This window comes from Oncorhynchus nerka, linkage group LG1 (assembly GCF_034236695.1).
Source record: "Oncorhynchus nerka isolate Pitt River linkage group LG1, Oner_Uvic_2.0, whole genome shotgun sequence".
Lineage (NCBI taxonomy): Eukaryota > Metazoa > Chordata > Actinopteri > Salmoniformes > Salmonidae > Oncorhynchus > Oncorhynchus nerka.
The window spans coordinates 15,088,929-15,104,860 of NC_088396.1; the positions used below are offsets into that span (position 1 = coordinate 15,088,929).

The 15,932-nt window shown below is 43.3% G+C and overlaps 1 protein-coding gene and 1 pseudogene across 3 annotated transcripts in view; both read left to right on the forward strand.

Annotated features, from left to right (window-relative positions):
• LOC115103115 (mitogen-activated protein kinase kinase kinase 20) overlaps positions 1-10,502 on the forward strand; it is a 40,950-nt gene extending 30,448 nt beyond the window's left edge. Inside the window, exons 11-13 of one of the 3 annotated variants that reach the window (XM_065008468.1) lie at positions 5,433-5,568; positions 10,186-10,230; positions 10,353-10,502. In XM_065008468.1, coding sequence (XP_064864540.1) covers positions 5,433-5,568; positions 10,186-10,230; positions 10,353-10,400 — 229 coding nt within the window. In that variant the 3' untranslated portion in view covers positions 10,401-10,502. Of the gene's footprint in view, positions 1-5,432; positions 5,569-6,660; positions 8,555-10,185; positions 10,285-10,352 lie in introns of those variants that run through there. The other 2 variants (XM_065008463.1, XM_065008424.1) reach the window with 2 other exon arrangements.
• An 11-nt stretch (positions 10,503-10,513) lies between these two features.
• On the forward strand, positions 10,514-15,900 carry LOC135564224 (mitogen-activated protein kinase kinase kinase 20-like; annotated as a pseudogene).
• The last annotated feature ends 32 nt before the right edge of the window (positions 15,901-15,932 follow it).

The window sequence follows — 15,932 nt, forward strand, 5'->3', positions numbered from 1 at the left end:
TATAAAGGATTTATACTTTTACTTTTCTTACTTAAGTATATTTTAGCAATTACATTTACTTTTGATTCTTTTACTGAAGTAGTATTTTAGAGGGTGACTGTCACTTTTTTTGTTGTCATTTTCTATTAAGGTACCTTTACTTTTACTCAAGTATGACAATTAGGTACTTTTCCCACCACTGCAAAAAGTGCTGTAATTTCTAAACGGTTCACCCGATATGGATGAAAATACCCTCCAATTAAAGGTGACAGACTCCTCATAGTCATTGTATTATTTCAAGTACAGAGCCAAAATAATTTTAAAATGCTTCTCTGTGATACCTGAGGCCGAGACAATAAGAAGACACAGTGCCAGAGTAAATTCAACCACACCTTTGTTTCATCAGAAACCGGAGAGCAACCTCTGTCTGGTGAAGTCCACAGCATATTGCATGTAACAAACAGATACATGACCTACAGCATGGTCAAGTAAGTTAATGTTTCTGACATTTTCGACTTAACTACTGATTTAGAACCCCCCGGGGAGTTACCGCAAGTAGCAAAGAAAACAGGAGCTGACTCCACTATTCCAGCACCATTTCAACTTCAACAATTAAACATCATCAAATCACCTATACTTAGTCCAATACAGTGACAACTAAAATCAACTTAAGCTATATGATGTGGCTGTCTATATTACTGATTTCTCTGTGTGTGTGTGTGTGTGTGTGTGTGTGTGTGTGTGTGCGCATGCATGAGTGCAAGTAGAAAAAAAACATGTTTACTCACCCTACTTGTAGAGGAAAGCCAATGATTTCCTCATCTCTTTCATATTGACGTAACGGCCTAAATAGTCTGTAAAGTTGATGAATAAAGGTTTTTGGGAGTGATCCATGCTCAATCAAGCACAATCATTAGGTGAGACAAAAATGTTCAGCTGCCCCTTGTCTGTGATGAAGAAAATCCCAGACTGTGATGTCTTCATAGCAGCAGACAGGTGCAACAAACTCAAACTAACATTGAAAAACAACCTAGCGTGTATACAAAACGATATAACTGGCCAAGAAACATGAGGACAAAGTCACACTTTAGTAGCTTTTCTTGTCAATTCAACCTACTTCTACAGGTTGCGTTTGGATAAAAATGTAAAAAAAAACAGTTCCCAAATGCTCTGTGTGACCCTTTTGTGTGTGACCACCCGCCAACGTGGCTGGTGAAACAGACATTCTTACCCGCCAATGACAAAATCTACCCGCATTTGGCAGGGTGGTGGGTGTTCATTTCTAACCCTGTTTGCATAGCCCCTGTTGTCAGCTATATTAGATCTGGCATGGTGGTACAGTATGTTTCTCCTCTCTTAACAGACTGTTAGTCCAGTGAACAGTGTCTTTCTGTCTCATTAGGCTATCAATGCACTCATTTGTGTAAATGTGACAGTCAAAAGCTGCTCACAGTTCTGCAACGATGGCTCAGAGGGCAGTCTTGTTGCAGTCTATTAAGGCAGTTTGGACATAGTCCAGAGCAGCATGAAAATACTGTTTTCCCTGTTTCTCTGGCAGCTGTCTGGCTCAGAGAGGACGAGCAGACAGGGGGAATTAGTTGGGGAGGGAAAGAAAGGGTGAGTTGGAGTGCTGGGGCAGGAAATGTGAGAGGTATTTTTTATTTTTTATGATAGAACCCTTACTGAAAATACACATGATTTCACGTTTTGCATATGTTGATACACTATATATACAAACATGTGTGGACACACCTTGAAATTAGTGGATTTGGCTATTTCAGCCACACCCGTTGCTGGCAGGTGTATAAAATAGAGCACACAGCCATGCAATCTCCAGAGACAAACATTGGCGGTAAAATGTCATTACTGAAGAGCTCAGCGACTTTCAATGTGGCACCATCAGAGGATGCCACCTTTTCAACAAGTCAGTTCGTCAAATTTCTCCCCTGATAGAGCTGCTCTGGTCAACTGAAAGTGCTGTTATTGTGAAGTGGAAATGTCTAGGAGCCGCCAATGGCTCAGCCGTGAAGTGGTAGGCCACACAAGCTCACAGAATGGGACCGCCGAGTGCTGAAGCGTGTAGCACGTAAAAATAGTCTGTCCTCGGTTGCAACACTCACGACCGAGTCCCAAACTGCCTCTGGAAGCAACGTCAGCACAAGAACTGTTAGTCGGGAGCTTCAAGAAATGGGTTTCCATGGCAGAGCATCCGCACCCAAGCCTAAGATTACCATGCGCAATGCCAAGCGTCGGCTGGAGTAGAGTGAAGCTCGCCGCCATTGGACTCTGGAGCAGTGGCAACACGTTCTTTGGAGTGATGAATCACGCTTCACCATCTGGAAGTCTGACGGACAAATCTGGGTTTGGCGGATGCCAGGAGAACGCTACCTGCCAAATGCATGGTGCCAACTGTAAAGTTTGGTGGAGGAGGAATAATGGTCCGGGGCTGTTTTTCATGGTTCGGACTAAGTCTCTTAGTTCCAGTGACGGGAAATCTTAACGCTACAGCATACAATGACATTCTAGATGATTCTGTGCTTCCAACTTTGTGGCAACAGTTTGTGGAAGGCCCTTTCCTGTTTCAGCATGACAATGCCCCCATGCACAAAGCAAGGTCGATACAGAAATGGTTTGTCGAGATCAGTGTGGAAGAACTTGACTGGCCTGCACAGACCCCTGACCTCAACCCCATCGGACACCCTTGGGATGAATTGGAACGCCGACTGCGAGCAAGGCCTAATCACCCAACATCAGTGTCCGACCTCACTACTGCTCCCCGCAGCAATGTTCCAACATCTAGTGGAAAGCCTTCCCAGAAGAGTGGAGGCCATTTGGGGCATCAAAGGGGGGGACCAACTCCATATTAATGCCCATGATTTTGGAACGAGATGTTTGACGAGCAGGTGTCCGCATACTTTTGGTCATGTACTGTATTTCCCATGGAGTTTCACATGTGGATTTTCACGTGATCACATAACCTTTCACATATGAAATCATGTGAAACCATGTGGTTTTGGGACACTTCACATGTGGATTCACATTTTCACATGATGCCCTGCAAACAAAAGTGAGTTGTTACGATGTCCCCGGAATAGCCACAGTGCATTCGGAAAGTATTCAGACCCCTTGATATTTTCCACATTTTGTTACTCTAAAATTGATTCATTAGTTTTTTTCTCATCACTCTACACACAATACCCCATAATGACAAAGCAAAAACAGGTTTTTAGAAATAAAATAAACGAAAATATTAAAAAGTGAAATATCACCTTTACATAAATATTCTGACCCTTTACTCAGTACTTTGTTGAAGCACCTTTGGCAGCGATGACAGCCTCGACTCTACTTGGGTTTGACGCTACAAGCTTGGCACACCTGTATTTGGGGAGTTTCTCCAATTCTTCTCTGCAGATCCTCTCAAGCTCTGTCAGATTGGATGGGGAGCTGCACAGCTATTTTCAGGTCTCTCCAGAGATGTTCTATTGGGTTCAAGTCCGGGCTCTGGCTGAGCCACTCAAGGACATTCACTCAAGGACAGAAGCCACTCCTGCGTTGTCTTGGCTGTGTGCTTAGGGTCGTTGTCCTGTGCGCTCAGTCTGTGCGCTCAGTCTGTGGTCCTGAGCGCTCTGGAGCAGGTTTTCATCAAGGATCTTTCTATACTTTGCTCCGTTCATCTTTCCCTCGATCCTAGTCTCCCAGTCCCTGCCACTGAAATACATCCCCACATCATGATGCTGCCACCACCATGTTGATGGTGCCAGATTTCCTCTAGATGTGACGCTTGGCATTCAGGCCAAATAGTTCAATCTTGATTTCATCAGACCAGAGAATCTTGTTTTTCATGTCCTTTAAGTGCCTTTTGGCAAACTCCAAGCAGGCTGTCATGTGCCTTTTACAGAGGAGTGGCTTCCGTCTGGCCACTCTACCATAAAGGCCTGATTGGTGGTGTGCTGCAGAGATCGTTGTCTTTCTGGATTGTTCTCCCATCTCCACAGAGGAACTCTGGAGCTCTGTCAGAGTGACCAAGGCCCTTCAATGCTGCAGAAATGTTTTGGTACCCTTCCCCAGATCTGTGCCTCAACACAATCCTGTCTCTGAGATCTATGGACATTTCCTTCGACCTCATGGCTCATTTTGGTCTGACATGCACTGTCAACTGTGAGACCTTATATAGGCAGGTGTGTGCCTTTCCATGTCCAATGAATTGAATTTACCACAGGTGGACTCCAATCAAGTTGTAGAAACATCAAGGATGATCAATGGAAACAGGGTGCACCTGAGCTCAATTTCGAGTCTCATAGAAAAAGGTCTGAATACTTATATAAATAAGGTATTTCTGTTTTTCTAAAAACCTTTTTTTGTTGTCAATTTTAGAATAAGGCTGTATGTCAAGAGGTCTGACTACTTTCCGAATGCGCTGTAGAGGATGTAATTATATTTATACAGTAATTAATTATTCAACATGCCCCCACAACCTCTTGGTTCCCAGCATTCCAATCTTCCTGCTACACCACCATATCTGTGTCAATGACTGATTTCACCTGTATTCCTACACTTTGGACTTCAGAGTAAATCTCAGCGTTGTTAAAAATACACTCAAGAAAAACGACTATAGTTATCATAGTGATTCAGGTGTAAACAGAAAATCGTAACATTTGGAATTTGGACTTTCACGTGTAATAAAAGTTTCATGGTGTCAAATTTATTTCACAAGATCATGTTTTTACATGCGTAGTTTGTTATCCCATGTTGGTTTTACATGTTGTCACATGTTATTACATTACATTCACATAAGATCACTTGTGATCACATGAGATCTCATTCTATTACATGTGAAATACCTGTGATCACGTGTGAAATTCATGGGGTTTTTCCATAAGGGAAGAGCAGGGTAGGAGGACGAGAAATACCAAGAGTGTTGGTCAGGAAAGCGACAAGCAAGAGAATCAATTATGAGGAAAGTTTCGAGCATGAGTGGAAAGTCTTTGAGGTAGAGACGGGAGGAGGGACAGGAGGAGTGGGAGGGTGCAGGGACGGGCGGGAGTTTGTCTGCTTCACATGCCTGACATTGCCCGTTTATAAATAGTTTCTGTGGGAGCAGATTGTGTTGGCCCCTGACAGCATGGCTACCCGTGGTACGCCACACAGCCCCACCTGCTGGGCAAAGCAGACCAGACCACTCTCAGTGGCTGAACCCCATTAGCAAAGACCGTGGACTGTAAGTGTTCCTCTACCGTCTGAGGCTGTGGGGCTATCGCTAAAAAGGCAGAATTCAAACTTGAGAAATACATTAATAACTCCAAACTTTTGTGTATAATGCATTGATGTCAAGGAGTTTAGCACAAGTGTCTCAAGTCAATGGTTTGACACCGGTATTGTAAGTTGCAGAGTTGGATGTGATGAGGTGGATGATGCTTGATTCTAAACACATCTCTATGCTGTCTGTACTGTAGCTGTGAGATTGAGGCCACACTGGAGAGACTGAAGAAGTTGGAGCGGGATCTGAGCAGCAAAGAGCAGGAACTGAAGGAGAGAGAACGTCGCCTGAAGATGTGGGAGCGCAAGCTCATTGAGCAGTCCAACACCCCGGTAAGTTCCTCAGTAGCCTATACCCACTGCACAACCACAACCGCCACACACTGTGTCGAGTCACTGAACATGAACAGCACCCCAGCTTAGCTCCACCTTCACCATGTGTCACGGTCCACGTCCTGTCCACATTGTCACAAGGAGAAGCAAAGAATTCCCGTTGCTTCAGACTGTCTGGAATGAAGGGGAACGGAGTGAAATGCAATGGAATGGAGGGGAAATCTAAGGCTCTGGTTCACTGAGTCTCGCTGATGGGAGTTGAGTCGAGGTATTAGCTCATCGTGCTACTCTGTGCGTGACTGTCACTGAGCTCCTATTGGCGATCAGTGATAATTAGAGGCCAGCGTAATTGCAACGCTGGTCATGCCAATGGTGTCACGCTGACATGGGGTGAAATGGGAGTCTTTGCTGCTTGTGTGTCTGTGCCTGTACTGCCCTTTCCTTGTGTGTCTGTGCCTGTACTGCCCTTTCCTTGTGCTGCTTCCAAAACGACACCTCGCTAGAGCTTGGCCACATGTTTCTGTAGTTGCTTTTACCTGATTTGATTGAATTTGATTTAACACATCTAACCAGCATATGACCTTTTCTAGTTGGTTTTATTGGTTGGATTTGGTTTCCAAACGTCCCACATCACTAATACGTTCTATGCTAGATTCTTTGTTTTGTCCGTTGTGCTGTGTAAATTGCCTGCTACAGCCATGCATTGGTATTGTCTAAACAGTGATTTGCCTGGGTATCAATTTGACATGAGTTGAAATTGATACACGCACTGTATTGTCTGAGAACCAGCACCGTCATCCGGAGAGAGAGCCATGCTGTCTAGCTCTCTTTATTCTTTGTTTTCTCCCTTAATCTGTCCTGTATAGACCAATCATTTCAGTCCAACCTTCTCTGAAAACCCAATTGACTGTATCTCTGAACTCGACTCTTCTAGTTTTTGACAATCACCTTTTATATTGGGTAAAAAAAGATTTCACTTTTCATCATTCCTCTTGGTGTATGCGGTCTAATTTCCCTCCCTCCTTTTCTTTCCCGTCCTCTTTTCCTCCCTCTTATTCTTCCTTCCTATCCTCCCCAATCTCTCCCTCTCAGCTGTTCCTACCCGTGGCGGCTCAGATTAGCGCTGAGTCGTTCTATGAGTCTAAGACGGAGGAGTCGAACAGTTCGGAGATGACGTGTCAGATCACATCCTCCAGTAACGGAGAGGTGGAGGGAATGAGTCTGCAGGCCATGATGAAGGGCTTTGGGGACATGTTTGCCTTGGACATGGGGGGCCCCGTCCTGCACTCTGGCATGCAGGTCAACATGCAGGCCAAGCAGAACTCTTCCAAGTCCAGCAGTGTCAGAGAGGGCCGCAAAATCAACACGGCCTTGGGGATGTCAGACTTCAACTGGTCAGACGACAGTGATTAGGGCAAACTGATTGGTCCAGCTATGTATGGGCCACTCAGTAGCATCTGTCAATCAATCCTTTTGACCTGTGTCAAAACTGTGATCTTGCGGCAAGCTCTCATGCATATTCCTTCTCACGTCACTGGTGTTATGGACACAAGCCACATTAGATAATTCATTACTAATAGTTTTTGTAGCGATCCATTTTCTTTTACATACATTCTTTTTTAAAACGCTGTATGAACAATGTATTAGAAGCCTTTCGCCTACATGGCCCTTACGGGTGTCATTTATGCCTAATGTACTGGATGTATAGTGCCATGCTGTGAAGAAAGAGCCATGTGAGCAAGTTGCAAGGAGGAGGCAAAGCTTTTATGATGAAGTGACATTTTGCTGACATTAAGAGTGGCCAATTTTGTTCTGTATGTGGTGGAGCGTAGTTGCTGTGATTAAGTGTCTCACCAGGATGAGAAAGAACATGTTTCCCTCAGCTGACCCAGACTGGTGTCAGCAGGAGAGAGAGAGAGAGAGCGAGAGAGAGAGAGGAAGTTTCCTGATAGCACTGTTCAACTACGGACTTCCCGTGCCTTTTTCAGAGAGTGTACAGAGGTACACTGTCAGGAATCTTTGGATTTCAGGCCCACATACTATGGCTTAGTGGTGTAAAGTGCACTGTAGGTGTCTGTGTCTATCTATGTGGGGCCCCAGTAAAGTCCTGGTTCATGTGCTGGTTGAAAGAAGCACTTTACAGATGCATATCATCAAGATGTTTGTGAGGTGTGCCGTAGACCTTAGACTTCCACACCTTGACAGGACTAAGTTCTCACAGACAAGGGCAACTGTATACGACCTTCAGTCACTTAATTTAGTGGCAAAAGCGCTGCCGTGTGCTGGAATCATTTCGTTAAATCAAATGATATGTGGAATCAAAAATAAAGTATTTCATTGGAGAGAGGATGTGAAATACTGTTTTAGAGGGCTTCTCTAAGCTAAAGGTGATCTACCAGCTCAATATGTTTGCATCTGCACCAACGGTTTTGACCACAGGCCAATGTGTGTTTAACAACCCCCAAAGTGAGCCTATTAAAGCTCACCTAACAAGCGTCATCACTAAATGCCCTGTAAATTATGCTAGGAGCTCTTCTCTTCTAAACATAGCCAATATGAAGGATCTTTCTGTTTGACTCCCAAGAGCTTGGACCTAGTTCCTGCAGCTTGGACTTCTTTCTACTTAGTTGATGTATGTTTTTTATATACTGTTGTGTAGTTATTAAACCTAGACTGAAACATCATCCATTAACAGGCTATAACCAACCGATACACTAGCTTGTGTGAAAGTCAACCACTTTGTAAGGTATTTTCTAGACATCTAATGCCCAGAGTTGCAATATTATATATGCAAACTACATCACCTTGGATTAGTCAAATTCCTTGGATTAGTCAAATCACTTGGATTAGTCGAATAGTGTCTCTTTAATGGCGTGCCATAACTCTATCAGACTGACCACTTATTGATGTGATATTTGATATTTTGCTGCAAAATTTGTCTACTGTTCCTTGTTTCTCAATAAACATTTTCTCATTAAACATTGAACTTCCTGCTTTGATTCTTCACTCTTCCTGTTTTCTCAAATTTCCTCTTGGTTTTCCCAGTTTTGTTTACCTCGAAGTAGGAAAGAGCCATGTGAACAAGTTGCATTGAGGAGGTGAAGCTTTTGACGATGACGTGACATTTCGCTGACACAAGAGTGGCCAAAATCGAACAACTAATTCAATAACGTCACAATAATGTTACAAATCGACCACAAAATTCCAAAAGTGGACCAAAAAAATAAGAGTGAAAATATTTATGCCAGGAGAAGATTAATAAAATGTGACTGGTGTTAGAAATATGCCTTCAGATGAAAAGCTTTTTTTTTTACATGTAAAACCTGAAATCATCCTCGTATTATATTAATTGATTTGCATCAGACCCATGTTCACTGTAGTCCAAGGATTCAAATACACATATAATCAATGGCAGAATTTCTATCATTAGCTAATTAAGAAGAAGTACAGGGCACCACTCATACTTGGTGCAGCACACCCATTTATATTGTATATGTTACACTTGCTGACAATGCCTGCTTAATTGCCCCTGCAGGGATTGAAAATCGCATTGGATTTGAGTTTGTGGTGTAGCCACTGGCATACTAGCCAATAGGTTTCCAATGCTTGTCCACCTCTATAGGATAATCAACTTGCTACAGTATACTCCCATTCCACATGGGGGCAGAGTGGTGTGAACTACTGAACTCTTCTTCCCTGTCAAAGGAATTCCAATGGCTGAGCAATTTCTGCTGACTTCCCCCCCTTTCCCCTCCTCTCATCAATTAAGATCTGTTTCCCTTTGTCAACAATATGCTTTGGATTTTAATAAACGATGCAAGTCATTTGTGAAATACAATATGGCTGCTCGAAATGTGATATTATGTCACTTTAATTAGGCAATATCTGTAATGGAACTTTGGCAGTAGGGCAAGGGAGGGTTTTTGAATGTGTTTACTTCCGAACCATACCACTGGAGTAGACAGAAAATGCAGCTGGGGGTGAGGGAGTTTAGGAGGCTGCAAAGAAATGTATCGCGCTGATTCTGAAATGGCCCGCTTTGAATGTGATCTGTTGAGATTGCCATTCAGCTCAGTCTCTGGGCTGTTATCAGATGCCGTGGGAAGCAAATATTGAATGCTCAGATTAGTCATTCATTTTGTCATCTAGTGCATTGCTTTTATCCCCACATAGCAGCCTCATGATCATCATGATGAAATCTTTATTTTAGCTGGCTACTTTCTGCTCAATTACACTTAATGAACAGTAAATGATTTATCATTGAAATGCATCATGAAAGAGCAGTCAGATGGACATTGGACACATTTTGGTTTGAGTTAGACCATTAGGACGCAATCATCTTGATTGCAGACCACAATAGCTACAAAAAGCATTGTTGTAATGCAGGGTAAACTTGACTTGGAATGAGGCATTTTGTATTTTGTCACGTATGCTGTATGTAAATGTACTGATTTTGTACTTGCACACATGAATGCTAAACTCAAGATTTGTGTTAGACTCCAAACATCAAGAATAGGCAGCACACGTCTTTCTTTGAGTGGTACACGTCTGTATGATATGACCACTGGAGCAGTATTCCCTGGTACTATTTCAGTTCTCTCTTTTTTTCCCACGCAGCTCCTTTCCAACCTTCATATTCATTCCTGGACAGAGGAACATGTGGTCAGTATCAACAAATGTCAATCGACCACTTCCCTTTGTCTAATTAGCCATTAAGCAACCACTATGGCTCCGGATGAACGGCTCCATTTTAATACGAATGCTTTTCCAATTCCATCCCGCAGTACTTTTGGATACAGCAGATATTTGGGGCGGGTATGTTCACCTTCTAGATTTCTCGTACTGTAGGTATGGTCAAATGAATGAACCCGTCATTTTGGCGTGTATGTCTTTGCGCTTATATTTGCATTTGTTTTCCATGTTCTCAGGGGAGGGGACAAGTGGCATGCAGCTGTATGGTGACCTGTTTAAGGAGAACCACATTACAGGCAAGAGGCTGCTGCTGCTCACGGAAACGGACATGCGAGACCTGGGGGTCATGTCCAAAGGTCACATCATGCACCTCAAGGTACCATTCTACCTTTTAAACTAACGTGAACTAGCCAGTCATTTAACAAGGTGTCCAAATGGTTAAATTATTTAAATTGAGCTATATGGTCAAATGTTTAAGACCTATGTATAAGACTATGTCTAACTTGCTTTCTCCAACAGAGGGAAATTGAGAAGCTAACCAATGACTACATTGGGCTCTTCCACTTCCCTCCACTAATGAAGGTACTGCGTGTCCTTTCTCTTTGTTATATAATGGTTGGCATTGTTTACTGTTGCAATATGCTTTCCTGAACATCTCTGTTCCACAGGATGAGTGTGCAGAGGAGGAGGAGGAGGAGGAAGATTGTTCATCTGGAGCTGGTGTTTGGGTACCACTGGAAAGCGGGAACAGGTCACTCGGTAGGTTTTCAATGGACACTGAAAATATTCTATGACAAATAACCAAGATGTCTTGGAGGGAATCGGTATGCGTTTTCATCCAAATACAGTCATTTTGTAAAATATTTTGTCAACTTTAGTCTCAGCTCTGGTCTGGTTCAAATGCATATAGGAATAGCTAACAAGCGGGATTTAAAAAAAAATCAATCTTACTCTTTTAAATTCTGTCAGGGTTAATACCTGCCTGGCACCCAAACAAAATCTTTATCTTTACCCCTCTCTAACAATACCGCTACAACTGGTGTTGTCAGATACGATTTAAAACTGGTATGTCAAGATGGAAATATTCCTTCAAGATGCTATTTCTCTAGGTAAAGATGCATATTATGGTCCCCATCAAACTCAATCAAACACTGACCACTGTTACACTGAGCATGCTTTGCCTTCAAGACATATCCTTGCAAGAGAAACAGATGAATAAATATTTCATCTAAAGCCATGCATCCCATCCACCCCCACTTGCTCACCGTCCTTTGTTAGAGTCTCCAACGGTGGAGAAAGGCTGCTTCTCCACTTGCTGTTTGAATTTAATCAAAAACAGCCAATTTAGTCAGAAGTCGTTTTCTTTTTAGAAAGGCAAATGTTATTTAATCTTTCAGCTGTTCATTGTCCCATCATAAATAGTCCCCTTTCAGTGCGTTCGGCGGGGCTGAAACGAGCCTGCTAATTGCCTCCCATTTCTTCTGACATGTGGTGGTTTAGTGTGTAGAAAACACAGCAGGGAGAAGGAAACAGGAGGCTGAGAAAATGAGAGCTAATTATTTTCCCCCTGCCTGGTGTCAGGTTCCATGTCAGCCTTGTTTTTACAAACTGGAAGGTTTTTGCACTAAATAAAACAAACCCGCACTGCGTTTCTTTCCCGCCCCTCTTTGCTGGCGGTGTCATGGAAGCAGCTGCACTTCTCAAAGACAAAACGAGGGCCTGCGATTGTGCGGCCACCATCTGACAACCACTGAGGGTCCCCTACTAATGAGGATATCACCGCGCAGCCAAGAGAAAGGTGCTGAATTATGTATGAGTTGCCATTAGACCAGACGCACTCCGGTCTTGGGCATCATTACCAGACATTGTTTCTGCTGGAGTGATTAGACCAACAAGTGGACCTGGGGGCCCTGGTGCGACTGGCCGGGGCCGACAAGGGGCCGCTGCCTGGTGTGTCTTGGAACCCGAGCCTTCCTCGCGCTAGCTCCCCCTTTGAGCCCCAGGCCCAGCCCCTGGGGACAGTGTAGGAGTGGGCTGAGACTCCTCAGATGAGTGTGTTAGTGGCCCTTCTTTGATGTCTTCTTCTGTGATCCCCACACACAATAGATTGGCCCACACCGTGAACCGTGTGTGGTTAAGCAGTGACCTGTGGCTTCATGGCTGGCTTTTGGGGATGGCAGAATCATTACTGCTTTGTCAGCATGCAATTTTCGGCAGGAGTATGGGGTTTGTTCCGATTTGTATTGCCTGGTGAGGATTTGATCCCTTATGTGCCTTGTGCAACAGTGATCGAAATACCGAGTTTATTTTCATCTAACTGGAATAACATTAGCATTACTCAAATGTGTATTTCACCAACAATAGCACCAGGTGTTAAGGTACTGCAAGTCATATCTCCTACAGGAAATAATACAAGCTATCCACCATAGCAACTTATATTTACCCCTGAAGTAAAACAAATGTCTCTGCAAAGATTGATGGGTTCACATTCTCATTTACCACTTATGTCATCCTTCATGCTATGATCATTCAAGAGACATGCTATCCTTTCTGTGATTCTGAGAGCACATCAAAAAGAGTGTGGGGAAAGCAATCAATCGCCAAACAAAATGATACATTTGTCTCAATTGAAGGCAACTCACAGTGGATACTAGGCGAAAGCAGAATTCAAATCTAAATGCACAACATAACTTGTGCTTCTGTCCCGTTTGATGATGATTTATTCATAGAAATTCATGTTTACATTCCCGGAAATGTTCAATTCCAAGGAACTACCTCTAGGCTGTGCTGTTGGTTTAGGAAAAAATGCAGTTAGGTTCTCAACTGACAGCAGTTATTTCATGTTTTTTAAGACCTACAATCTGTCATTTTTAGGACTGCAAATGGAAAATGTACATTGAACTTGACGGAGATGAAGTTGCAATAACGTACATCAAGGATGTGACCTTTAATGCCAACAGACAGGATGTGGATGTCCTGAAGATGACCAAGGTGTGATCATAAGCATTACTCCAGGCCATGCACTGAAAGAGCATCAGGACTTAAAAACAGTCCCTTGTTCATTACATTTATTTGTTCGTTGAAAGAGTGTACCTTTTTGCTAAATGTTATGACGTTAAAAATCCCTTTCTGTATCTTCAGATGAGTTGAATTATTCCTTACATGAATGTCATTGTCGTGTTGAAGAGGCCGTATTGAAGTAGCTAACATATGTGACGATTAGTAACCAACATCAAACTATTTCCTTGCAGCCTCCATTTGTGATGGACAAATGGGTAGTTGGACTATGGGAGAATGAGGTTGTTGACTGCATTGTAAATTATGAGGTGAGTCAGCTCAAACACTGCTATAGGAGCAGGGCCCTAGGGCACCTACCTCCAGGGGGTCCACAAAAGGGGGAGAGGGAACTCCATGGGAACTGTGGGGGGGGATCTTGGAGGGTTGGTGGCCTGGTGGTTGGGAGCTTGGGACAGTGGCCGATAGGTCGCTGGTTCGGGTCACCGTTGTGAGACCTGTCGACGTTGACCCTGGTTGCTCCTGTGTGTCACTCTGGATGAGAGTCTGTTACATGACTGAATAATGTAAATGTTGAGTGGCTTCACTGCAGGTAGATTGTATGTTTTAATATTCAATAAACATTTTAATAAATACAAATACATAAAACATTTGCAGTTTTATAGCTTCTCTCATGCTATTTTACACATTTTGCAATGAGGTTGAGAGAAAAATGTGCAGCTTTAAAGCTAATCTCATGCTATCCTACACATTTGCCATGAGGCTGAGAGAACATTTTCTAATTTTTAAACAACATTTCTGCAATTCTACACATTTTGTCATGGCTTCATCTGTACTGTGTGGTGTGCCTTTAAAAATGTAATACATTGAAAATTCAATTTGACATGTAGCTAGATGTGTTCAATGTTTAAAATCCCCTACAGTGATCATTGTGTCCCTATACTAGAATGATGTGAGATCACCCAGGTGTACGAGACATAGCCATGCAGTGAGGTGGAACCCCACCGGTGGACGAGATGAGATCAAGACTGTGGAGCTGCTGATAGAAACAGCTCAGTTAAACATTGAAGGAAACCCCAGAAGCAGATCAAACTCAAAAGGTCACTTTTTATGGTGTTTTGGATGCAGATTTTATTGACAAATGATCCATTTAGAGCTGTCTTAAATACAGAATGCACAAAATGTATGCACACATCTATGTAGCCAACCCTACCAGTGGATGTTCTTTCTGCTTCCAGATGTGGATCCCAGATGGTTGTACAACCTGAGACAGAGGCAGCTGAAGAGCCAGTCAGCAGCACAGCAGCATGGTGCCCAGACCCCCACCGGAGGCTCAGAAACCCGCACCCTGTCTCAGTTCCTGTCTGCATATGGAGATCAAGCCTCTTCCTACGCTGCAGCAGTGCGGAGGTCTCCCAACAGCCCCCTCTCTCCCTGGTGCTCCCGCAGCTCGTCCCCTACCGCAGGCCTGTCTGCCATGCTCTCCCCCCTCTACCTGGGGTCAAAGGGCAGCAGCCCCTCCAGCACCACCTCCGAGAGTCCCTTGGAGCGCGAACGCCTGCTCAGTGCCGGGGAAGTGCAAGGTTACCACAGGCACAGAAGCTACATTGACAACTCATTGAGTGCAACAAGGGGCCACAACAGAGACACGTGGTCCCATACAAGGGGCAACTTCACACAGAATAAGTCAAGCAGAACCTCACAGCAAATGGGGAGGCCCCGGACCAATAATTACAGTGTAGCAGGTCAGAACCGAGCCAGGGTGATACCGGGCATATCGGCGGTGGTGGAAAACCTCAGTACAGAGCAAGAGGGAGCTAAAGTCAGTGAGGGGGGATGGATCAAAGTGGAGCGCCAAAAAAGGTTACCTCGACAGGACAATAAACAGGCCAGAGGAAGACAGAGGAGAGGGTGTAGAGGTGGCCGTGGTGGACGAAGCGGAGAATCATTTGCTGTTTGAAAGTGTTAACATCTCTTAACAGACTGGGCATCAGGTTTCCTTTGAACATTAACCTTCACACAACTTCTATATATATACACATTTTCTCTCTGGGGGGGATCTTTCTATGTTATTTGAGCTAGGGAGAATTGTGTTTTAGGGAATGCACCCAATTCAGTCTTTTAGGGCAGATTTCTGAAATGTACTGTACACACTCAAATATTTTTGGGATTTAGCATCTACATATCATTTGTAGTTGTATATTGTGAACTATTGTACATAAGCCTATTGTAAATTGTATAGCCTACATTGTCCTAATCTTTTTATATATGAGATATACTGTATAGCTAGATAATTATTTTACTATAATAAAAAAAAGTTAATCTACCTATGGATTCATAAATGGAATAGATTTTTTTTTTTTAATAGTCTATAACTATATGTTGGGTAAAAATAAAAATATTACATGAAAGTTCAAAGTATTATTTCATTAAACAAGGAAGCGACGACAACACCAGATGGAAAGGACGCGGGAGTTTTTCTATAAATCCCGCCCATTTAGGCAAATGAGGACCATGGGATATCGCGCCACTGCTTAGTACTTGAAAGGTTAGATGTTGGTGGATCCGTATATGACATAATGTTTTAAAAAATGTGCACAAATATAAAGATGTCCACCAGCAGTATTTTCTAAAGACTTTTCAAATTTTATGTGGTG